Source organism: Alternaria infectoria (genome assembly GCF_024043175.1).
Source record: "Alternaria infectoria strain BMP 0036 chromosome Unknown scaffold_8, whole genome shotgun sequence".
Lineage (NCBI taxonomy): Eukaryota > Fungi > Ascomycota > Dothideomycetes > Pleosporales > Pleosporaceae > Alternaria > Alternaria infectoria.
In genome coordinates, this window is record NW_026250697.1 from 732,329 (window position 1) to 756,598 (window position 24,270).

The 24,270-nt window shown below is 54.2% G+C and overlaps 6 protein-coding genes across 6 annotated transcripts; 1 reads left to right on the forward strand and 5 right to left on the reverse strand.

Annotated features, from left to right (window-relative positions):
- Positions 1–805: 805 nt before the first annotated feature.
- On the reverse strand, positions 806–1,720 carry J4E92_005660 (uncharacterized protein; the record flags this gene model as incomplete). The annotated part of the gene is made up of 1 exon (XM_051497039.1): positions 806–1,720. The coding sequence occupies one exon, from the start codon at positions 1,718–1,720 to the stop codon at positions 806–808; it is 915 nt and encodes a 304-aa protein (XP_051352699.1).
- Positions 1,721–10,254: 8,534 nt separating this feature from the next.
- Positions 10,255–11,235, reverse strand: J4E92_005661 (uncharacterized protein; the record flags this gene model as incomplete). Its single annotated transcript, XM_051497040.1, has 2 exons — positions 10,255–10,488; positions 10,546–11,235. 2 exons carry the CDS (start codon positions 11,233–11,235, stop codon positions 10,255–10,257), a joined length of 924 nt encoding a protein of 307 aa, XP_051352700.1.
- Positions 11,236–11,766: 531 nt separating this feature from the next.
- J4E92_005662 (uncharacterized protein) lies at positions 11,767–12,408 on the forward strand (the record flags this gene model as incomplete). The annotated part of the gene is made up of 1 exon (XM_051497041.1): positions 11,767–12,408. One exon carries the CDS (start codon positions 11,767–11,769, stop codon positions 12,406–12,408), a length of 642 nt encoding a protein of 213 aa, XP_051352701.1.
- Positions 12,409–12,630: 222 nt separating this feature from the next.
- J4E92_005663 (uncharacterized protein) lies at positions 12,631–13,888 on the reverse strand (the record flags this gene model as incomplete). The annotated part of the gene is made up of 6 exons (XM_051497042.1): positions 12,631–12,663; positions 12,735–12,866; positions 12,929–13,526; positions 13,572–13,654; positions 13,708–13,780; positions 13,845–13,888. 6 exons carry the CDS (start codon positions 13,886–13,888, stop codon positions 12,631–12,633), a joined length of 963 nt encoding a protein of 320 aa, XP_051352702.1.
- A 1,044-nt stretch (positions 13,889–14,932) lies between these two features.
- J4E92_005664 (uncharacterized protein) lies at positions 14,933–17,119 on the reverse strand (the record flags this gene model as incomplete). The annotated part of the gene is made up of 5 exons (XM_051497043.1): positions 14,933–15,302; positions 15,412–16,205; positions 16,256–16,913; positions 17,023–17,050; positions 17,098–17,119. 5 exons carry the CDS (start codon positions 17,117–17,119, stop codon positions 14,933–14,935), a joined length of 1,872 nt encoding a protein of 623 aa, XP_051352703.1.
- A 4,936-nt stretch (positions 17,120–22,055) lies between these two features.
- Positions 22,056–24,232, reverse strand: J4E92_005665 (uncharacterized protein; the record flags this gene model as incomplete). The annotated part of the gene is made up of 2 exons (XM_051497044.1): positions 22,056–22,178; positions 22,229–24,232. 2 exons carry the CDS (start codon positions 24,230–24,232, stop codon positions 22,056–22,058), a joined length of 2,127 nt encoding a protein of 708 aa, XP_051352704.1.
- Positions 24,233–24,270: the final 38 nt, after the last annotated feature.

Here is a 24,270-nt window from a genome sequence, read left to right on the forward strand (position 1 = left end):
GGTGATCGCATGGTCAAAACGCGCCAGGAGGCGGCGCAGTCGAATAAGCATGCAACAATGTTTCAAGACTTTGACTTCACATCACGACTCAGCTTGAAACTGGTCTTGCTCGGCTGCTGCGACACCAAAAGTAAACAACTCCACCGAGCAATCTGCGCCAATGCTTGTGGGCATGCTGTGCCAAGTTCAAGGTAATGATTAGTTTCACGCAATTTAGATACGCGTGTAGACAGATCACATGCGATAAAGCTGAATCGATCAGAGAGCAAGTACAAGATGATAGCGAATTAATCTATTATCAGGCTAGGAACAGGATCGGCAAGCCAGGACGTCTGCGCATACAACCCCACGCCCGTGTTAAACAGAAAAGGAAACAAATGTCCTTGACGAAGCGAATGACTGAAACAAGTATAGCCCGCCAAGGGGCATGGATTCCCGAATGGTATCCAATGTCGTGACTTCGTAAGAAAGAACGTGCAACCAAAAAGCACAGGCGCCAACGTCCAAAATAGCCAAGTACCGCACCCATGGTGTCGTTTAGGAAGTTTGGAAGGTGAGAGGCGAGAGCAAAGATGGCGAGATCAAGCAGACAGGTGCGCGTCGAGAACGTAGTGAAGAAATGAATAGATTGGGCCTGCGACGCTGTCTACCTCTGGCATTACTCGAGTGATATCAACTCTGATCTCCTCTTCCTGATCTCCCCTGGGTATAATGCGAGATTGGTATCCTGAATTATTGACTGGTAGAATGTAGAACCAAGTAATCCTTAGGCACCAATGCCACAGTAAACAAGTATTCGAGTGGCTTATGCGTGGAAAGGCTGGTGACGACGGGCATGGTCGTGAGCGTGAGCGTGCCTCTTTGCGTTGACATACTCGACCGCGGTGACGTAGACAGTCTTGGTAAGCTTGTGGTAAGGCTTGGGGTCCTGCTTCTCGGGCGCAGGTGTGACAGCGGCAGCAGCCACTTCGATGTCGGCAGTGTAGGAGTCTTCGTAGGAAGCAGAGGAGGAAGTAGGCTTGGCAGCGGAGTACTCTGCCAGCTTGCTGGAGCTGGTGGAAGGCTCTGCAGAAGACTCAGGCTCGCTAGGAGACGAGCCGTAGTCGCCAGAGGGCGCCTCTCCACCGCACATGTAGAAGTCCACGCTTTGGTCGAGGTGGCAGGTCTTGGTCTGAACGTCGTCGGGAAGGACGTAAGAAACCTGGTCGCAAGAAGCCTCATCGTGGCAAGCCAGGATAGGACAGAAGGTGTTGGAAGAAGAGGCGATGTTTATTCCGTCCTGGCTACCGGCCTTGAGGTAGTATCCGTCCTTCCTTGCAGGGCAGTCGCCACCAAGACAATCGACATATGAAACATCGAGGAAGTTGTATTGGAAGTTGGGCTTAGAAGTTTCCAGATAGTACTCCAACTGGGTAATGTCGACGCCTTTGCATTCTTTCGTCTTCGAGATCTTAATGGACACACCAACGTCGTCCTTGGGAGGAGTGTAGTTCTCATTGTAGATCTCGCCAGTCTTCAACGTGACCATGCCATCTTCGGGGCAGCCATCACCCTTGTAAACAGACCAAAGGTGAACGTCGTAGTCGCAACGGTTGATGACGCGTGCGTAGGGCTTGGCGGTGTCGCATTCCTTGTTCAGATTAACAGCGCTTCTGAGGTTGGTCGCGGAAGTGGTCGCAACCATGGCCGAGGCCGCCGAAAGGAGGGTAATGAGCTGCATTATCGTCGAGTTGGACCGGTATAGTACTTGGCGCAAAGGTGAAGACTGGAAAGAAGCGATCGAAAGAATGTCGGCTGAACACCTAAAAGAGTGAAGTTATTCAGCGAATGAACGTGGGTGACGAAGTCTTTCCTGAGCGGTAGAGAAGGAGTTTGGGACCTGGGGGATGCGCAAGTAAATAAGATGGCTGCATCCTAGTCCACGCAGCCCAGGCCCACTTCGAAGCCCGTCCGCCATGGAACTAATCGTCGCCACGGCGTGGACTTGTTTGGGACGGAGCCAAACGTCGTGGCTAGTCCGGAGAACAGGCACGGGCAGCATGCTAGCCGCGATCAGATAGGTTCTCGACAAGAAGGGCAAGGGGCGATCCAATCGGACGAGTGCGGTGCCTGATCGTCAGGGCAATGGTCGTAACTTTGGCCATCTCATGTCGGGTAAAGTACGAAAGCAGAGTAAATAACAACAGGGATGTCGCCGATCGGCATTGTCTTCCTTCTGGCCAGCATTGGTTGCAGAGATTTCCGACTGGGAATGAAGCAACTTCCTGGGCGCGTGCTACTCTGCTCACAACAAAGATGCGAAGTTGTTATTTGACTGCACCAATGAAGCTGGACGCCTCTCCTTCATCGCAGCATAGAACTTGTGAGCCTCAGGTTGGTGGTGCAGAAACCCGAGATGAGTCCGCTTGGCGAGCCTGGCCATTGTCTTAAGCGATCCCCTTCACAAGGCTCGAATAGGGGCTGTGTCCAGGCCTCGTCACCTCTTCCAGAGCACGATCACCTGCGACGAGCTGTTGGATCGTTGGTTCACAGTCAGACATGCTGCGAGGACAAGTCGTAAGACAGCTGTCACGATTCCGTTGGGCCCGTCCATTTGCGCCATCCTTGTGATGATGACCGGTCGAGCATGTGTAGCAGGAACATGCATCGACAAGTGCGAGGTCCAGGCCGGTGCGCTGTCGCAATGTTGCAGAAAGCCGGTAGTTCGAACCATTTAGCAAGGGCTCCTTTCCACATTTAATTTCCCACACTCGCCAACCGGAAATCTCCCATGACGGCCAGCGTAGGATGAGATCAATTCCGCCACAAGTGTCAGCTCTCTGTTCTTTGTTGCGCTTGTTTGCGGTCACCCCAAGCAAATACAGTCGCTGACTTGGCTGGCTTGGAGGTGCAGCGTAGCGCAGTGAAGCGTGCGGCGGATGTCGTGGCACCATAACTGGACCATCTCAGCGACGCGATTCATGTGCAGAGCAATCTGCCAGCGAGTCGTCCCTGGTTGTGCGCCAGTTGTGCATCTTGTCGAGAAGCGTTCCAGATCACAGACACTTTGGTTGAGCGGAATCTGGGCACGAGCGAATCTTTAGTGGGGCTCTCCTGGCCACCACGTGACACAAACACCTGTCAAACGCCGCTCTTCGGTCATGAGATGTCTCTACTTACCAGACAAACTGAAGACCTCGAAAGGCTGATAGAGTTATTATTGGAGGCTGGCGCATACTTCCTGGGTGGATTCTGCAACAAGCCATCCGACCTGCATCGTCTCTCGGCTTTGCATCCACTCGAAAGTCTCTACAGTACAGTCTCAGTCATGGTGGTTCACACGGACGCGCAGCAAGTCACATCGTCCTCTCGTTTCTCGATTTTATGCCGCGCAACCCAAGGTGAACCGCTCGCATGCTGAAAACTATGCGGGCGATGTCTTAGCGACTGCCATGTGAAGCACGACCTATATCACGACGTCGGAATAAGAATCGGACCTGTGCTATACGACTTGCACCTACACGGGTTGGCACACGTGGAGCTAAATACCTTCTTTGGTCTCGACGCGTGTCTTGCCCGACCATGCCTGATGCGAGGAGTAACGTTCCGCAGCCTACTCGAGCCGCTGTGCAACACCACTACTAAGCTTGCCGGATTGACAATGCATAGAGCCCTCGCAGTACGTCTTCTCTGGCGGCGGGCATCTTCGCATCTGCATGATGTGAGGTGCACGCAGGATTCACTCTTCGTGATGTAGCCGTCTACGCTTTTCTCGGCACGTTTGATACTACATCTTCTCGGGAAGACAGACGTACTACAATAGTGTATTAGTAGCAATACTAATACGCAAATCGGAGCACAAAATCCGCGCAAGTGTGGTTGATCTGGAGAGGGCTAGCTTTCTGGCATTAAGTCGAAGGCTTTCGATACGGGAGTTGCTTTCCCGTGAGCCTGGTCACTGACACTCATCCTCGATCCGTCACTCGGCCCAGATCTAATGCCACGGGATCGCAGTAATGCGGGCGCTGTATCCGCTCATGCTCAGCTGTTCAAGTAACGATGTCTCCAACATTCCGTGGCACTACATCGACCGGTCTGCTGACATGCTTCCGGGTCCGTTCAGCGACGCCAACCAGATCTCACCAGCTGTCAGATATCGACTGCACTAAACGTACGTTGCGTTGTTGCCTGACAGGCTGGTGTTATCTCCTGGCGTCAGTCGAGATTGATGATTGCAAGATCTCACTGTAAGATATCGGTTTCATCCCCATTCAGGGAGGCTTTGGCTAATTATCTTGGTCACAACAAAGGCTCTTCAGACGCAAAGAGTCTGGGCCACTTTGCATCACCATAAGAAGCTGACGCATGTCCAGGTTGTGTAAAGGACATGACTGCAGATGTTTAAGCAGACCATATGCTCACCCATTTTGAAACAAGAGAAGTAAGTACTTATCGTCCGAAGGCAGGTCGTTTTCTCTTCGTTGTCTGGATCCTTATCTTGTTCTTATATCTCCGCGGAACGGGTGGAAAGGGCGGCAGTATGCCAGCGCAATCTCATAACTCTACTTTCAAGGGGTGGTGTATTTGATCACTAGTAGAGGTTCCTACCCTTCAACTCTTGCTGGGTGGAGATGTGATGCTCGAGCAAGAGCGGTAGTCTCTACCGCCATTGATGATGGGAGGCGGCCTTGATAGCATTCTGCAACTTCTGCGCTTGGCTCCAGACACGTATATGTGGTTCTCATCCTCACGTATTACTTTGCGTATCGCGACCCAGCGGTGCGGCTCAAGAACTCACTTGGTGCGTCGAACGGTGAGCTGCATACACCTGGAGGTACGCGCCAGCTTCTTACTGGATGGAATAACCGGTAACAATGGCAAATCAGCCGGCGCTGCCAGCCGTGATATCCAATTGGAAAGCGAGTTGGGCCGCAATAACCAGCGTACAGATTCGCGGCAGTTTGAAGGACCACACTACTATAACGATAGGTACGCCCGAAGCGCATGGTCGAGAACCCGATTGTAGTGAAAGAGATCTTCCGGAGACAACGCACGTATACAAACCTTGCGCTGTGCATGGTGTTGGATTGGAGCAGCCTGGATTTCACATCTTCAACCGATCTTGGAACTGATCACAACAGCCGCGACCCAGTTCTGTCTGTTCATCCACCGGCCATCGCTGATATAACCCAATGATTTCGGCTGCTGGCGGAGCAAGGATAAGACGAGCTCTTTCTATGGTACCCTATGCATGTTTCCTCCATGCACGCAATTGCACATCCCATTGCATCACTCCGCTCTATCTGCAGCGGTTCTGGGATCGATGATGATCCTAGGTATGCGTTGTGTCCAGGCTTTTTTTGCATTCCATGGTCGTTGATCGCATAGAGTTGCTTTCAAGAACTGGGTATGATGGCTTCCAGCATCCTGGAGCAGTAAGTACGTGATGAACTCACGTGCAAGCTTAACTTGCTGACACGCTTCCAAGGTTGCGTGCGTTGACCCTGTCACAGCCCGCACCATAACCGTGCCACGCACGTGAACGAACGTTTGATGCAGGCTCATGCCTGACGCAGCTGCACGGGACCGACGCCACATGCATACGACACATCCCACGTGCAGTCGTCTTGCTCACGACCGTTGGCCTGGCCGAAAATCTTGTTTACGGGTATGTCTAGTGTAGGGGGGCGTACCGGCATTCGGTGCGCACGGGAGCGTCCAAGGGTGGGTCGAACGGCCACGGCCCGTAATCGGTAGGCTTTAGGTACGGTCTTCGAGGTTTTGCCATGAAATACAAGGCTTTTGAGGAAAGTTGACATTTGCTTCCTGATCCGTTGTTGCGTGCGCCGGCTGTATGCGATGCAACATGGTTGGTGACTTGTCGATAACCCATGTCATCACGGAATTTAGGAAATACGAATCGAGATTAGAAGACAAGCTCTAGATCCTAAGCATGTACAAGGCCCGTTGCGGGTAGAGATTCAGTCCCTTGAGGCAAATGCGTTATCTCAGTAGGCCAAACAGGAGGCGCCCTCCGTGGGATGTCTTTCGGTTAGAAATAATGTGGCAGCTTTCCCCCACTTGTGGCGGGCAACGGTAGAGTTTGAGGGTGTGTGGTTCCCGCGATAGTCGAGTCCGACACTGAAGTGTCAAGGTTCCGGTAACACCATACCATATCTGCCGGATTAAGCGTAAGCCGCCACTGCCGCCAGCCAACGAGAGAATTGCCATCTGAGTAATGCTGCTGATTTTCGGCATACCGAAAGATGACCCTTTCTAGAATCGGCATTGCTACCCAGTGAGGTTGAAGGAAGGCATATCGGTGTGCGGCTTAAATACCAGCTCGTGCCGTGTGGGTGTACAGCCGACCATTATCCCGCGTCGAGGCGAACCACTGGTTTGGGCCACTACATGACTATCAACCACTCGGTACGATTACTTCGGTAGGATACTGGAAGTTCATTTGGAGACGATGATTGGAGATCGGAAGATTTCTACCATGAGAGAGGAAGCTCGCTTTTGATTAACGGGTATATGGATCGAACCAACATGCAAGATTACCACGAGTCGCTTCCTGCACCGGAAGAGGTTACCAGAAGCAATGAGCGGTGTGACTCGCAGTATCAGAAAAGAAATGCGAAATTCTGGGAGCTGCAGCAAGGTAACGCGCGTGGAAGGGCATAGTACATTAGACACGAAACTTGAGCGTCTTTCGACTCCTCCACCCGAACAGCTGTGATTGAAATGAGTCTGCTGTTCCCTTATACCTCTACCAAGCGCCAAACTCCAAAGGATCAAATAAAACAAAAGCTCCTGCGTGGACTCCTACAGTAAGGATGGTCGATGAAAGGGCGTAAACCACGCAACAAGCGCTAATGTTGAGTCCAAATGAGACGTTTCCTGTTCTCGTATGTGCTGGCCTCGATCACGAATCTACTAGCGCGACGAATGGCTGGATGGACAGGTGGTCGGGTAGTAACGGGGTATATGTCGACCAACGTGGCCAGCGGGTGGCGCGATGATGTGTGCCGAATTTCAGGCGTCCTCTGCTTTCTTCCCATTGATGGCTTTGAGCTCGACATCGCTGCCATCGCGTTAGCATTCCGCTTTGCAGCCTGTGCACTGATCCCGCGATAACAAGGTGAAAGGAACAGCATGTGAGCTGTGCGCTGTGTGGAGGAACAACACACACACTTGTAACACATAAATGAGGCGTCGCAAGCGCGCTGTAGTGTCCCAAATGACGAAGAAAATGAAGTTGGGCACCTACAAGATCAATTTGGCATTGGCCGGGATGTGTCCAGGAAAGCCACTGTTGTCCACATGGTCAGCACTTGCACCTCATGGTCTGATCAGATCGTCGAAGTGCAAAGATGCGGCGATGCCAATAGGCTGCAGACATTCGTGTTGTACAAGATTGGCGGTTGCTGCGGCATGGACGTCCAGGAGCGCGGGAGATTCGAAGAAGCATGGCTCAAACGATCTTCGGAACGTCGTCAGCCGTACTAAGTCTTGGCTCCGTCGGGCGTTCGTGTTCACGGTGGCGTGTGTACTTCCAAGGTTCGGTAACGTCCCGTCTTACTTGTTCCCGTCCCGACCATGGAATGTGCAAATTGTAAAGTCGAACTTACCGAGTGCCATATGCATAATCACTGCATCGCACGTATCATTAGTATAGTACACTCACGCGGAAGGATACGTCGTGGGGATTACGTACGATGTTATGATTAAAGTCGCCTTCTCTCCCAGCGTCATTGGAGAAGCCTCTGCGGAGCCTAAAATGCCCTCATCCCAGCCTGTGCATGAGCTTTAGCCAAATGCGCGTTCAGAATCGTAGAATGCATATGCACCAAGCACAGAGCGGGTTGGGTTGGGCATACCTTTGATGACCCGGCCGGCACCGATGGGGGTGATCAGGTCACCGCGACCTACGGAAGTATCGAATCTGAAGAACGATCAATACAGCGCTCTATTCGATGTCCAAGGCATGAACGCTGCCGGTTCGCTTACTGTCCGCCCTTGTGGTCCGGGGCATCATCGTCAAATAGCCATCCTGTTGTCGTTGTTAGATGTTGATCTCCGGTGAGGAATCAAGTAACTAATCTCACCAGTGTATTCCATAGATACCTCGTCATGCTTCTTCGGGAAGTCTATGCCATTGCCAGGTCTGATCACGAGCTTTTCAACGCCCATATTGAAGGGAACGAGCATGGATAGCGTCTAGGGCGGGTTTGGGAAAGGTGAAGCTTGAAGCAGGTGGCAGGTAGTGTATATAGAGTATCCACTTCCTTTGGTACTGATTAAAGATAGCGTGTCGTTTTGAAAATCCGAAATCTGCAAAGATGGGGAAGTACGTTAGAAAGTGGGTGGACCCTAGAGTTTAATAGTGGTGCCGATGTGTAGGACCAGGAGTAGGAAACTCCGTAGATGCTCTGACTGGAGCTCAGACTTTCATGGCTTTTACTTTGACCAAAAGCATACCAGGGTTTTGCCGCGAAGCTGTGCAACAGATTGGTCTGTTCAGATGCGTCAAGCATACTTTTTAGCCTCTTCGCATACGCACACGTTCCACCTCTTTGGCTCCAAGGTAATTGCGGGCTACGTATGGTACGACCCACAGCCGTCAGAACGTGTCTCCCGGGGAATCCTGCCCGAAGCTCAGGCCGTTTTGAAATGTCAGAAGTAAGGTTGGTCTAGCCCTTCCAAACCATTCTTCATCTGCAGCATCCCAGCTGACACGCGATGGGGGATCCACAATTGACATGGTGGAAGGTTGTACCCGTACTACAGTTTCCCGCGACTACCGAGCGGCCTGCCAACTTCGATGCGGATCTTTGTTTTGTGATAACACGGGTATAATCATGTCCGATAGTGGCTTAGCTCTCTTATCGACGGTAATAGGATGACACAAGGGTTGATTTGTAGCCGCTTTAATTGAAAGGAAGCAGGGCGGTGGCGCGCAAGAGAGTGCGGTCAAGCTTGAAGTGCGGTGACGGTCACCACGATCATGAGCCATCTAGCACCAATGTGCGCATGGCGCTGGCGCCAGAACCTTAACCTCATCCAAGGAAGCGGAAGGCGCAAATGAGCCGGCCGTGGCCCCTACCTCATTTGGAGTCGCACGATGGAAGCAAAAAGGAAAAGCGCCTCTGACGCAGCAATGTTCGGTCTTGTCGAATAACACACGGCCGCCGCATTCCTCCATGACAAAGGGCGATGCGTAAACTTTGGTACCGCAATGCATAAGGACCTGCATGACCTAGCTTTTACGCTGCCTGTGTAGGGCGCAAAAGGATCTCCTTGTAGGATACTCTTCCAGCTCCGTGGAGGCAGGTGGCGGTCATACAGATTTGAATATGGATATGGACAGGGGTGACGTGCATACGCAACACCGTTCTCGAAAAGCAATGTTCGGTCCTTCATGGTAGATGTACCCCGCGGTTTCAAATTTCCAATCACTAATCGGCATTCTGCTCTTCCACACCTAATCGTCTCCTTCATGCTACCGCTATATCCGCATCCCTAATATACGACCAGGAGACTATCGTACCTCGTAGTCTTCACTTCCCCTGCGTCTCACGCCGGCCCAAGAACCTAGCTGTGTTTCTGCTTTCGAGTCTGTTATAGTTTGCCAATCACAGACGCGTCGGATACACACCCGGCTCCCGTACGGAGCTAGACCCACCCGAAGAACAACCGTATTTCGAGCGGTTCGTCGAGATAACCATATGCGGAACTGCTGGCTATCGTGCTTCTCGCGGCAAACGAATAATTCATTTGAACTAGAGGGACAAAGCACAAGCACAAGGGGTGCGGGGCTAAAGAGTAAATCCGATGGCCATTACACGTGGTCTTTCAACCGTGCTCCAGCCATCCCTTCTCAGATCGCGAGCCCTGTGCGCTGAGTCGGGAGCCCAACAGCGTGGTCTGGGAGCATCGTACGCTTTGCATTGGCTAGATAGAGTGCGCTTGCAGCGGCAGCTGAGTCGTGGAGAAGAGGAGCCCCCACGCATCTGGAGTGCAGTATCGTGATAGACAGCATGAGCCACAGTCGACTAGTGATGTGGACTCGCAAGTTGCATGTCACCGAACCGTCGGATGCGTTCGCTTCTATTAAATATCCGAAGGCCATGGGCACTGCATGTAGGCACCCTACCAACCGTTGACAGAAGGTGCTTGATAGTGTGGCCCCGGCATTCGGGCCCGAAACTCTCCTTGCTGAGAGTTTCAGTGGCGCTTCTAACTACCGAAGGGCTATCCATCGCGAAGAGTATATCACCCTATCTTGGCCCAGAAGGGTAATTGCGCCAGGTCGGTTACAGCAATGCTAGAGAAGCCCGCGTTGGGGAAGCGGCTGTCTTTGCGCTCACCGGCCCGGTCAGCAAAATGTATCCGGTCTATCCCTGCCTTCTGTACGAAAGCCAATAGTCGCGCATAGTTTGTACCTATCTGGTCAATCCCATGACTGTCATCAGACATGACGAAACCACCTCCCATGCTTAAGAACATCTATGACATAGGTTAGTAAGTTGACGCCGAGACCGGGCACATGGCGGTGTGACTGACCTGACATATGGGCAAGCACGGATACGGCTCGGCCAAACCTTTCCGCAACCCTGATGAGTTCAGCTCCAGTAGAGCGCCATAAGAGGCTACGTATTCCAGATTGCGTTTGATCTTTTCCCAAACACCAGTCATGCCCTTGAAATCAACATCGCGATGATCGCTAAGTAGGCGAATGAGATCGAAGTGCCCGACCACTGGTGGCCGCAGCTCTTGAAGCATTTCGTACTGAGAGTCGAAGTAATCTTCAAAGAGCCGCTCGTCCGTCCCGCCTGCCTTTTCCCGAGCTTGTTCGTACATGGCACGGTCGTAGTCGATGGGTATGGTGTGCGTATGGTGGACAGAGCCCATGAAGAAGTCGAAAGTATACTTGTCGAAGATGCTTCGGATGAGTTGCAGTGTCGATGGACGAATCCATTCCGTCTCGAAACCGATGAGGATCTGCATCTGGTCTGAGTACGCGTCTCTAAGTCTGTGGGCTTCGACGATAAAGGCGTCGAACAGTTTCGCGAGGCTCTCTGCGGTGTGCGATTCGGATTCTTCGGGGTAGAAGTCTTCGAGAGGTCTAGGTATATGCTCCGTCAGCGCAAAGGTATGGAAACCTTTGGCTATCGCTGCCTGGATAACTTCCTCGAGTGTGTTTTGCGCATGTCCGCAGAACTGGCCAGAGTGGCTGTGATGCGAGTACGGCATTTTCGAGTAGCCGGCACACGTTCGATCTGGTACAGTGTATATGGGTAGCGTTGTGCAGTAGATAGGCAGTACAGGCTGCGAAAGTCTGTAGTGAATTAGCGACGAGGTGCAATACCCCGTCAACTGGTGAAGTCGCGAAACTGTGAACTGTGAACTGTGTAATGACTGTAAGAGTCAGCTGTACGTTTAAGAAAATGGTCGCGCAGAGGATTCTGCGAGCTTTGTATCGGTTCTTTCCAAAATTTGGGTCATGTCATCCATCCATGGTTCCATCCGTTGAGCCTCGGAACTGTGCCTAAGCGGGCCTAGTTCACCACCGTTCTGAACCAACCGTAGACGCACACCTCAGCCTTGAAGGCCAATTGAACCCAACGCGAAGTAAGCTATCATTTTTCCAACACTCGATACAAGGGCAGTTTTGGATAGCTCAAGTCTGCCGCACAGTATATCCCACACATCATCCAAATCTATAGCCATCAAGAACGATCCCACTACCATCAACGACCCTAAAGGCCATCAATATAGCTCAACATGGCGAACACCCAGCTCCCCATCACATCACAAACCTCACCCACAATCTACTTCGGCTACGGTTCCAACCTCTGGCTCCACCAAATGAGCACCCGCTGCCCAACATCCAAATACCTAGGCGTCGCCCGCCTGCCCAACTACCATTGGATCATCAACGACCGCGGCTACGCGAACGTCGTCGAATCCTCCAAGCAAAACTCGTCCTCCAATTCGTACTCTGATGTAGTATTCGGCCTCGTCTATTCGCTCTTACCAGAAGACGAAAAGAGACTGGATAAAAACGAGGGCGTACCGGTCGCATACACAAAAGAGATGCTCACGTGCGATTTCTGGCCTTCAGACACAGAGCACAAGGTTGATACTAGCAAGCATCCGGAGAAAAAAGAGTCAATGCTCGTTTATATTGATCGGAATCGTGTTACGCCGGATAAGCCGCGGGACGAGTATGTTTACAGGATGAATCAAGGGATCGCTGATGCAGTCAAGTTGGGGGTACCAGAGGGCTATGTGAGAGACGTGATTAGGCAGTACATTCCGGCTGAAGAGGATGAGGAGGGGAAGGAGGGGGAAAGGGAGAGGATGGCGGAGTTTGCCAGAGGGCAGGCGGCAGAGTTTAGGGATGAGAGTGGTGTGATGCAATAACATGTCGGTTTGGTCATCACGTCGCACGCCAGGTATAGAATAGAGAAGGTATTGAATGAGTTAACAGACTAGACCACCCGGATATGAAGCAAGACATGCATCACGCGACGATACACAATGCAACGAAGCTCATGGCAGTCCACGTCCAAGCAATGAAGCGGCACCAAGCTAATCACTGCCTTGGACCTCTTCTGTCGCTCGGGCTTGTGCGTCAGAGTCGTCCTACAACTCCTCACGGGCCCTGCGGTAGCTGGCCTATGAATGCAATGCATCAGTTGGGTCCTCTGCAAAGAAGTCTAGTAGTCGGAAGACTGATGTCTACGCACCTCCTGTTCCACCTGCAGCTGCTCGACGACGGGAGCCAGCTCGGACAAGATGTCGTAGGCCTTCTTGTGGTATTCGAGTTGGGCGGCGATGAGTTCGGCGAGGTTGCGGAGAGGCTCGGGGGTGTCGAGGACCTAGTCGGAGGTTAGCGGGGGTGCCAGCACATGGTGGTGTAGGGTGAGGGGTATAGTCGTACATTCTTCATGACGCCGACAGCCTCCTCAGTCTGACCGACGAACTCGTCCTCGGCCTGCTCGATCTTGGCTCTGGCGTCTTCGCTGATGTCGTCGTCCATGACGTCTTTCTTGGGAGCCTGGCCCGGCAGGGAGAAGGCAGGGCCCTTGGCATTGGCCTTGGTGGCATCGAGGCTCAACCTGGAGTTCTCGACGGCCTTGCGCGCACGTGTGGCGAACTGGATGTTGGTGTTGAGCGTGGTGCTCCAGCCGGCCAGGAAGCGGCTCTGGATCTGGGCGTCCTGCGCCAATCGCGCCTCGCCGACCTTCTCGCTGGCGATGGCGTACTTCTCGAGCGCCGTGGCCAGGGGGTCCTCGCTCGAGCTTGTTTGCTCCGACGTGAGCATGTGCGAGGCGTTGAGGGCGGCGCGGGCAACGGCATGGCTGAACGTCTTGGGCTGGGGCTTCGCAGAGGGAGGGGCAGTGAGGGCTGCCTGGGCCTCGGCGGGCGACGTGGCGCTGGAGAGCAGGTTGACCTTCTCCGAGACGGTGCGGCCCAGGTCGTTGAAGGACTCGCGGATGTTGGCTGGGTAGTCGTAGGCTTCGTTGGCGTATTGCGAGCTAGACAGTCAGACCAGGCACAGCGACGGGAAGCGGGTGTCGTACGTGACCTGCAGCATCGTCGTGTGCACCTTCTTCAGCGCATCCACGCGCTTCTCCAGCTCGATGTAGTCCGGGGGGAGTTGGGTCTGCCGTGTCTGTGTCAGCACTGCGCCGGCGACGCTCACAGGGCCGGCCGTACCTTGTCCTCGACATTGCCGACCTGCTCCTTGACATACTGCTGCGTCCGGGCAGCCCACGGTGTGAAGGAGGCGCTGCAAAAGCAATGTCAGCATATCGCGGGCTTCCACCTAGCAGTCGCTGCGGGACCAGGCATACGAGATGTTCTTTCCAAACGCCGAGATCTTGCCGAGGTTGTCCATGGTGCGTGGTTCGTGTGGTAGCTGTCACGGGCTTGTCTGTGTCTCGTGGCGGGGCGTCGTGGTAGTGGTCGAGGTGCGCTCTCCTCTGCCGACTTTCATGTGTTCCACTGCCCGCTGTCAGGGTCGCGCCTTATCCCTGCAACGCTAGCTAGGCCCGTTTCGATCATCTCCAACGCTCCACATGCACACTCCACAGCGCTTCAACAGGCATCTCATCGCCTTCGCTCATCCATTCTAGAGCGGTTCTAGGATTTGCAACCTCTTCAAAAATTCAATCCTTTGCAGGCACGCCGAAATCGCACCAACGAGGCACGTGCGGAGCAACTCGATATTTGCATCGCATTCACAGCCATCACATGCCAATTTGTCAGACCTGCCCAGGTGATCTCCAACCACATCAGTGGTATCCTATCCTTTGATTCTAGTATCACAAAAGTCGCATAGAACCGCCACGCGCTATCGTGACCGCATGTGTGCCTGCTTTGTCTCCATCCACGTGCCTCACATCGAGTCCACATAACAGTTGCGTCCCCTCATCTCTCGTGAACAAGCTTTCCATCAAGTGCATCTTGTCAAACTCCACTCCCCTGAATATCCATCGATAGGGCTATGGAACCCCAATCTATATGCGACGTCGCATCTGACATACGGTCCAGCAGCTGACAGACGTCACACCACATGACATGCCGTGTCTGTTCTGTCGCTCATTTCTTCCTCTTTGGCTACAGCCCACTTCGCTCTCTGTGGCCCAAGATGCAATGTTGTGTGTCACGGCAGCACTGCCTTCAGGCAAGCCAAACCTCTTCTGTCCTCAACCTAGCACTAAACCGCCTCTCGGAAGGCCATCTCGGCGATCGACGCTCGTCCTACAGGGCTGATAGAGCGTTTCCGACAGACACACTCTATTGCAATGCATCCAGCCGTCATCTAGGGCAACGTGGGCGTAGGCACTACCGACGTGGCATTGCATCTGACCGACACAACAATTTACGTCTTATCGCAGCCGTGCTGAGGGATTCGAATACTTCTTGCGCCCAAAACATTCTACTGCACAGCGTACTGTTGATGTGACCCCGGTGGACAAGCCTCTGCGTTTGACGACTTGCGGTCGCTTCCGTAGCCCGGAGATTGCCAATCTGGAGAATTGTACGTTGAAGCCACGCCGTCGGCGCTCGTCACCGTCATGTTGTCCGAGGGCGGCGAATCGGAAATTGTCAGGGAGCTGAAGATGCCTCGCATCTCTCGTAAATCGTCCGAGACCTGGTCCTTGGGTGCCTGTGTGCGGTCTTTGATAAAGTCTTTGATGGACCGGATGATAGGCGGGCAGCTTTCGTCGTTGGGAAGCCACCAGTCCGATGGGCCAACCCCCATGCCTTCGAGCATACGATTGCGAAGAATGTCAGAATAAATGTATCTGCCCCTCGTGTTAGTCGACTTGTCGAAAACTTCTCATGTACCTGGTCTGCATAGAGGAAAGCATATTGCACTCATCCAGCTTCGTACAAGCAAGAGATTCCACTTACCCTGATGCTTCAATCCTGGCAAATGTCTGTCGAACCCACTGCACAGTCTTCTGATCTTTCGGCAGGAACAGAGTCGCGATGGCGAAACTGACTTGTGCCTCCAGTACCGCGCCCGGCGGAGCTTCCGGATATGCGCATATAGCCTCGAAGACTTGTATCGCTTTGTATGCTTCTTTAGTGACTTCTGGATCAAGAGGCTGCTTCAACGCCATAGAAGACGAGATCGTAAACATGAACATGATACCCCACGTGTCCAGCTGCAGGAAGTTCGATGTCCAAAGCGGTCCGCCCCATAGGACATCCGGCTCGTAAGGGTTGACAATGTCCTCTGGCTTTGGCGTTCCCAGGATCTGGTGGACCTTGTGATTGGGATCCGTCAAGTCTGTACCCATGTTCCTTTGTAGCGATTCCACTCTCTCCCTGAGTATCGGTAACTGGGCCATGAAATCTTGGGGACTGACAAGACCTTTGGCTGTTCTCGCAAACAGATCGTTCGAGTCTTTCGCCACCAGTCTTGAATGCGCAAAACGCTCTTCGTATTTCATTCCAATGTCTCCTGGCATGTCGCGTACTTTCTGCACGTAGCATCCATGTACAGCCTCGTACCACTCCCGACCCAGCACTGCTTCGCCGCCAGACTGAAAGCCAACAAACAGATCAAACCGGACATACCACAGTAGTACTTTGCAGAGAAAATCTGACTTGGTGATAGTCTCCGGCGTGAACAGGCGGGTGAGCATTTCGAACGCAGCTTTCTGATGACCCATGAGGTTGACCCAGTCACCAAGCATCTCCTGCAGTAGACGTCAGCATAGGAATCGTGGGCTACAGCAAGGCTACATACCTCGATACTGGCAAGCTGTAGTATAGTCAGAAACGTTGCGAGCCCCTGTTTCTTATTTTTGGTGATGGCTATCCTCAGCCGCGAAACAGACTCGTTGTAGAACTGAAGAAAGCTGTTCATGCGGCCATCTGGCTGCTCAAGTGTGTGGAAGTACGCCGCGTACCCGGCTACAGCGTACTTCAAAGGCTCAAATTTCATCGCCCAACTCAAGAAGTCGCCTTTGAGGAAGCCGTGCGTGTCGCGTTTCAGCGAGTAGTGATGCACACTCATATGGTCCCGGAAGTAGTTCAGATAAAACTGAAGATCTCGGGCCATAGCGGAGGTGCCCTTGGTCACAGGACCCGGTTTGGTGGTTTGCGCACTGCCTTTCCGAGACAGGGACGGTCGTATCGTAGGCGGGGCGGTTGATGACGCTTCGGTAGATGGCGACGTACTTTGATCGAGGAGCGACCCGGGTGTATGTGACGAATCTCGGGCATCTTGACTCTTTGACATATCGTCGTCGTCGTCGTCATACTCGATGTAGTCGTCATCCTCGTCTTCATCCATGATCGCGGGAAGACGCTCCTTGTTCTCCCCATCATGGGTTTCGGGCGAGGAATGATCATCCGCGAACGCCGACTTGCCCGACTTGGACCCATTCCGGGTCGCCTTTTGACTGGACTGTGAGTCTGGATAGATGCACTCGCGGCTCCCCTTGCGACAACCTAACAAACTTCGTCAGACTTTACGAACTTCAGACTTGTCAAGCAAGTGCAGGTACTCACGTTCGCAGACGGGATGATTTTCGTCGCACTGTTACCAATCAGCCAAGCCTGACACCTGAAAGTTGATGCGCATACCTTGACTCTTCGTTGCCTGCATGTGAAACAACCGCTCCGAGTTCTGCGGTGCTTGACCTGCTCGCCAGGTGCTGGCCTTCTTCGCGCGCGACCATTCCCACCATGCGCTGAGCCCATGGGGCCGGACATATCCTCATACTGATCAACGTAACTTGGTTGACCAATGTTCTCGTATTGTACAAAAGGTCCCGTCACGCCAGGCTGAAATGGGTTGTCTGGCAGGGTGGGTGCATACGAGCCATGTGAGATGATGGTTGGTGGGGCATGTTGAATGTTGGAATTGGGTATCGCATTAGAATCGAGGTTGTAGTATTGAGGCGGAATGTTGTGCCCTGGGGGAGGATAGTATCCAGACATGCCTGAGAGAGATGGGAAAGACTGGAGAGCGATGGAGTGTAGGTTGTTTGTATTGGTAAATGTTGGTGAGCCGTGGACGGTAAGCTTGCCGTAAAAGGATCAACGTCATTCAGTTGCAAGGGTCCGAGGTCGATCGCCGTGTCCACGGGTGTGACAATGGCTCGGGCGCCAGGTACGGGATTTTGAAGGGATATACTTGTAGAATCACGCTTGCAGGATCGAAGCCGTGATTTAGTCCAATGCACGCTGATTTGGGCGCGCGGGTGTTGGCCCCAGCAAGCACTAGGACCAAGCCGTCTTAAATAGACCAGAATTTTGTCCGCAAAGGAACAAGCCGATCTAATGCAACACAATCGCTGACGATGGAAGCATGTGCAGTACCAGTCTGAGACTGAAACTGGACAACGTCGAGGAGGAGAGCACAGCAGGCGCAGGCAGAGGTCGTGTGAGAGCCGGGCCGTGACAGGAGGCTTGTGTTTAGTTCGGCCAAAGAAGCAATGTCCAATACCAGGAACGGATAGTTTCAATGTTCATCAAACGTCTGCATCTAAAGCCGGGGTGCAGCGAAGGGGAAAAAGCAAGCCGCAAGCCGCTGAGTTGTCTCCCAGGCCGCTGTGCTATGGCCGTGCACCTAAACGCTTCCGCCTTCCGCGCACCCATGGATTAGCTCGGTGCAAGATGCGCTCTGCGATCCCAGGTTTGATCGCTCTTGATCCCCGTGCGAACTGGTCCACTCGCCAGCATCCACATTGGATGGATTCTGGGGAGAGCAGAAGGGTCTGCCCGGAACAATCGCTCCAAAATGCCGTATAAGGCGATATTTGACACATCCCCGCCGTTGATCCCGCCTGTCAACTACTGTTAGGCGTGCTGCCACAGCGATTATAGACTCGAGTACGCTACGGCTTGAGCGAGGTCGCGGATCGCCTTTGCAGCAGACGGACCAAGCCTAGCAGAAGGCGAGCACAAAGCCGGACATGATATGCATCGGCCCCGATTTCACCAAGGTGGTGAGGCATGTGGGGCGTTCAACGAAGCCATGGGCTAGGTCAATCGTCAGCGAATGGCGCCTGGACTTGAAGCTGCGCTGGAAGCGGCTGTCAAAGTTAGTGCACACACATACTCGAGTGCCCTTACTCGGGACTGCGTGATGGGCGTCGTTGAGTATAGGGCAGGGCCGGTATATCCATGGACTTTTCCGTGAACTCCACTCTCCTGAAGTGGCGAGTGCGCCGATGCAATGCAGTGCAATTGCCCGGTGGCAGCCTTTAGACTTTCAAGCCTCATCAATGTGCCTGTTAGGAAGAATATCAATTTGATATTTCATCTCACAAACGCGGCTAGCGACGTCGGGCTCAAATTAGCCAGCCGTGCAACGCCACCGGCTCCTTCGCACTGAGTCAACGAGGCCGTTGACGGGAGAATAAAGCCTGCTTCGAGAAGATGGCGGCACTGCCTGCTAACCAGTACAAGCACCGTCGAGCTCAGCCCCGGGTCCCTGTCCCGTGACAATGGTAGCTCTTGGATGCCTGCGTCTCCCCAGGGCATGGAGGCGCCACGGCTGTCTGCATGTTGACGATGCTGCTGGCATGCCGCGGGAAGATTGGCGCCAAAGTGCGAGCTAAGTGGCATGAGCAGGATCGCCTCATCTGCACACCGTCGCCCCAGCGGCGCAAGGCGGCAGCGGCACTTGGATCAAACGGTACAGAGACAGCGGACATGGCCTTTGCGGTCAGACTGGCTCCTTTGGAGGCACTATGAGGTAACTGTCTCTGTGTCGTGCCATGCAGGAGTGGCCAACGGGACTGGAGCGGGGCAGGACTGATATCGTCATGGGCCCTGACAGATAGTGAGACCGACCTTACAGAGGTTGATGTCGTGTTCTGCCCTATACCAGCATGGTAGATGGCGGATGCTGTAATCGCGAATCCGGCTGCAGCTGACTGGTGGAGCTTTGAGCGAGCGAAAGAGCGGGACGCGACCGCGACCGCGACCGTGCAGTTGCTGTGCGTCATGCACGCGGCGCGTCTTTTGGGTGGATCTCTAGATGATTGACGCCGCGTCTCATTTGCCTTGCAGCGACGGAGGCCCATATGCTGACGAGGTCTAGATATGCTGTGCAACAACGCCTGGCGGAACCCAACCTTGGAACTTCGTTCTCGCAAGCCTGGCCGCAGCTCAGCGCAGTCCAGGTGCATGCCAAACGCGGCCTGCGTGTGCCGGTGGCTTGCGTCTTGCATGCCGCGAATGACGGGCTGGATGCTACGGCAGAAGATGAGGTAGTGTGTGGGGTGACGGTCGAGCTTTTTCTGCCGTCGTCGAGAGGAAGGTCAGATTCAGATTGGACGACTCATCACGCAGGCAGGTGCGAGTCCGAGGTACGCTATTCCACGGCAATGGACCCACGTGTAGCAGGCAGGGTTACGCCCGTTTCTACCACGGCGACCCACAGCCAGATATTCAGCTTGAAACAATTAGACCGACTGCAAGACGCTCCGCAACCTCTCGCCCGCAGAGCGCGACGTCAATCTTACGCTTTCTGGCGCGCTGACGACATTGCCAATCGCTGGCTACTGCCTTCCTGTGAAGCAACGACTACTGCTGACACGAAGCAAGGCCTGAATCCACTCTCGAACGCGATTGCAGTGGAGTCCCTGCGAAATCCTAGAGTGCCATGTTCTCTGTCTCAACGTCATTCCCATCTCCCATGGGCACTATTGAATCATCTCCACATCTCTCTGTCATGTGAAGCGCGACCTAGGCTACGGAATATCCCATTCGTAGTCATGGGCGGCAGTCCGCGAGATTCAGAGAAATCATGAGCTACCATAAATCCTTCCGTATTGACCGGAAGACACTGTTCCTGCCCGAAACGATAACCTCATCTCCGAGTCCAACGAGTGGACCAGTAACCCTGGACTTGCAACTGGTCGAGGGTTGGCAACCAGATCGCACTTACTGGGATGCGAGCCTGAGAACATTCTACATGACCGGTAGCTGAGATGGATCGGGAGTTGAAGTGGGATCTGGACACGACATCACGCAACGGTCCGCCTTTCTTTCGTATTGGCTAGGATCTGGATTTGCTGTAGGAACAAGCCGGTACCCTGGCTCCTGAGACTCCATCCCAGGTTGCGCGGTGCTCTTGAATCATCAAACACAATCTTGCATGATCCTTACGGCTGCACAAGAATCCTTCTTGAACAGCTCATCGGATTGTATCAATTAATCTATCGTGGTCAGCTACAGCAACCAAGCAACTTGTGTGAGAGAGTTCATATGACATCACGCATGCGAAAGCTAGACGTCTCTGTTCCTGATGGAACGCAACGGTCGTCTGATAGATCGCCCGTCCAGCTTGTATACAACCATACTCCACGATATGCAGGGTCTGTGACTCCGCGCGACCAATAACAAATCCATACACACGTTCGTCCGCATTCCGAGTTGTAGCCTATTTATCCAGTATGATCAGCAACGTGTCCCTCCGTCCCGAAAGCAGGCGCACGCCATTCCGGTATCTGCACTTATCCCGTCCTCACGCAGGCTATATCAAGCTACAGCAGACCAAGCCGTTCATCCATCAGCAACTCCTTCTGCGCTCCGCGGAAGCATCAACAAGGGGACTATCACCAGTCTACGCCCCATTCAGAAATACCCGGACGCTATTGATCGAGGGTTCGGCGGCTGGCTGTGAAAATGTCAAAAGGTGTGTGTGCACTGATATGCGCGTGTGTGGACCTGGTTCTGGTCCATCCACAAGCATCGTATGATAACTACGGTTGTGGCGGCCGCCCGCCCCGGCAATGATTACTCCTACGACGCTATCGGGTCAGCACTACAAGTTCCAGAACGGAAAACTCGCCCTGTGCGTCTTCGCCGTTTACCAAAGTCGTTCCACCGTATAGCTATACGCTGCCTAGTACACTTCCTCTCCTGTTCGACCGCAAGGAGAAAAGGTTCGGGCATTTCGGGGTACTAAGACCGAATAATGGCCGGCACGACACGTCCCGTAACATGTGGGTGACTCGTCGCACTTGGGCGGATGACGAGCATCTATATCAGCTCTGCTAATCCGCCATGGTACGTGATGCATGACATGAAGCAGGCTTATGTGAGCAGATATGCATCCCTTCTCTCTATGTATCACTCCTTCAATGCGATCCCGAGAAGTTATATGCCGAGAGAACGCTCCTTGTCATTATTACTGCTGGCAGGCAGGCCTTCAGCACAAGCGTAGCAGTTGGTCATGTCTGCTTAATAATGTAGCTTTAGAGCTAAATCACTTCTCCTGTCTTATCCTACCGCCTGTACAAAGAGAGATTCGTAGCAAGTCGTTGAGATGCTGCCCGCCGAAAAACAGTCCAACCCCCATCCCTTTTCCCTGGGATGCCGTGATGCCAAATATGCCAAGATTCAAGTGGTAGATTGTGGACGCCATGAACGCTCCAGTTTGCAAGAAATACAGAAAACAGCCTGATACGATAATCCTTCGTATCCAATAAACCGGGTGGAGCAGCCAATCATATAAGAAAGGGGTATATGTGAAGAACGAGCGGAGCCGGAAGAGCAGAGCCTGGTCTGCTGCAGATGAGAATCGTTCAAGCGGCTGCTTGCGGCGCGGCAGGCGCAGCGGCATCGGGAGTGGCATCGGCTTCTTTGACCGTTTCGTGCACGCCCTCACCTCTACAGAGCGGACACGAGTTGCGTCCTGTTGTCAGCCACTAGAATAGGTTAGCATATGCAACTCCTCGAACACAAGAGACCAACTCACCTGATCAATGCAAATCTTGTGGAACATGTGTTCGCACCTGACCAGCTTCCGCGCCTCCTCATCCACCTCGAAGTCGCATAGGCAGACGAGGCAGCGCGCACCCGGAACGAGACTGATGGTCTCCTCGCCCTCAACAGCCTCGGCCACAAGAGTACCAACACGATCTTGTATCCTGAAGAGACCCGGAGCCGAAGCCACATCCTCTTCGCTCGCAACTGGCGGTTTGGCGGGCCCGAGTATAGAAGAAAGCAACATCATGTCTTCGTAAGTTGGTGAATCGGTGAAGAGACTTGGGGTAGTAAGAATAGGGTGGTTCTCTGGGTAGCTCCCTCCCAGGACGTATATAATCCAGCTCCTCGAACCCTCCCCAGGATTGTTGTCGGGCTCCACGACACCTCTTCTACGGGGTGCACCCGACCCATACCTTGTGAAATCCGACTCGCTCAAGCGTCGTGGGCGAGCATTGCGGGTGTGCGTTTGTGGCTCTTCTGCAGTGGGCTCGAGAGTCGAGCCGGCAGCTCTACGGACGAAGCTGTTCCGCCGTGAAGGTGCCGAGGACTGTATGGTTGGCGAGGGAGGAGAGGTGGAAGTCGCTGGTGTAGTGGCGCCTGATGGGCCGGCTGAGAAGTTGAGCGTCGTCGCGGGCGTGGAGGGTGGGGGGAGAGGCCCCGGGGGAGAGTCAGTAACGGATGACCATGGCCGAGGGTGCTCTTGTGGCGTGCCGCGGTGATGCCTTTGACTGTCGTAATTGGAAGGAAAGTTGAAGCCGCCCATCGAGGCTCGCCGCCTATGGCTGAAGCGTGTCCCGTTCTGTGGTGGTTGTAGGATGTTGGCATTGGCATCGCCTGGTGACGTCGGAGGTGTGGGGAAGCTCGAGAGGGCATCAAGGAAGGGCGGTATGCTGGCATCCTCCTGTCCAGTGCCACTTCCGGGTTGTATGGATCTGATGCCCACAATGATTATCGGCACCATCCTGCCCTCCCCATCCTCGTCGCCTTCTGCTCCGCTATTCCCTGATGCACTGCCACCGCGCCCACTACTATCGTTCCGCCCGTTGTCGGTGCCGGTGCCAAATCTGAACATTCTGAAGAAATTGAGGGGCGCCTGGGCGGCTCCCGGAGTGTCGCCACCTTGTCCGTCCTCGTTGCCTCGGAGCGCCGATGCTATGCTGCCATTCTGCAGCGACTGCAAGAAGGTATCGAATGTGCCGTCTCGGGTTGCTGCTTGGTTGTCGTCGCCCACCAGTGAGGCTGCCGTGGCTGCGGCGGCCAGCGATAGCAGTCTCGACAGCACGTCGGCCTGGTCCTCGCCCTGCCGCAGCTGCTGCACGTTGTCCATGTTCTCTCCATCCTGCCATAGTGACCGTCTCCTCCGCGGGTGTCCTATCATGTTGCGAAGTCGCCGCTGAGACGGAATAATGCCGAGCGCCCGCCCATCCCGGCGCAGCGGGCTCAGAGGAACCAGCGGGCGCGGTCGATGTGCGTCCGGCCGCTCGCCCTGCGAGTTGCTCCGCAGCAGCTGGTCAAAGTCGAGCCCCAGCTCCGGCACCTGCACACGGGGAAGGAAGGGCCCTCGGTCGCTTGCTGCGTGTCTCAGAGCGGAGCGGCTTGGCGTGCTGGTACTGGGTATGCTGGCTGCAGCGACGCCGGGCGTGGGTTCCGTGTTGCGGGAAGCCATGGGCGGCCGCCTGGACAGCAGGCCCGTCATGGAGCTGAGCGAAGAGCGCGCCCGGTTCAGCCGCGATCGCGAGCGACTGGGCAGCGGAGCATCTCCGGGCGCTGACGGGCCAGCATCGTGGCGCCCGAAATGAGAAGAGAGGCGGTTGGAGAGTCTGGTGGTGCTCGTTCGCGGTCGTGAGGGCGTGTCCGGCGCTCTCTGCAGCAGCTCTGGCACCGTGTCGCTGTCGGGCTGGGACGAGGCCAGCAAGCCAGGCGCCCATGACTGCGGCCGCGAGCGCCGCCGTGTTTGCGCGTCCGCAGCGCCCGTGGAATTTGCCTGGCCCATGTTGTGAGGCCGTCCGGCGAGGAAGGCGCGCCTCGAGA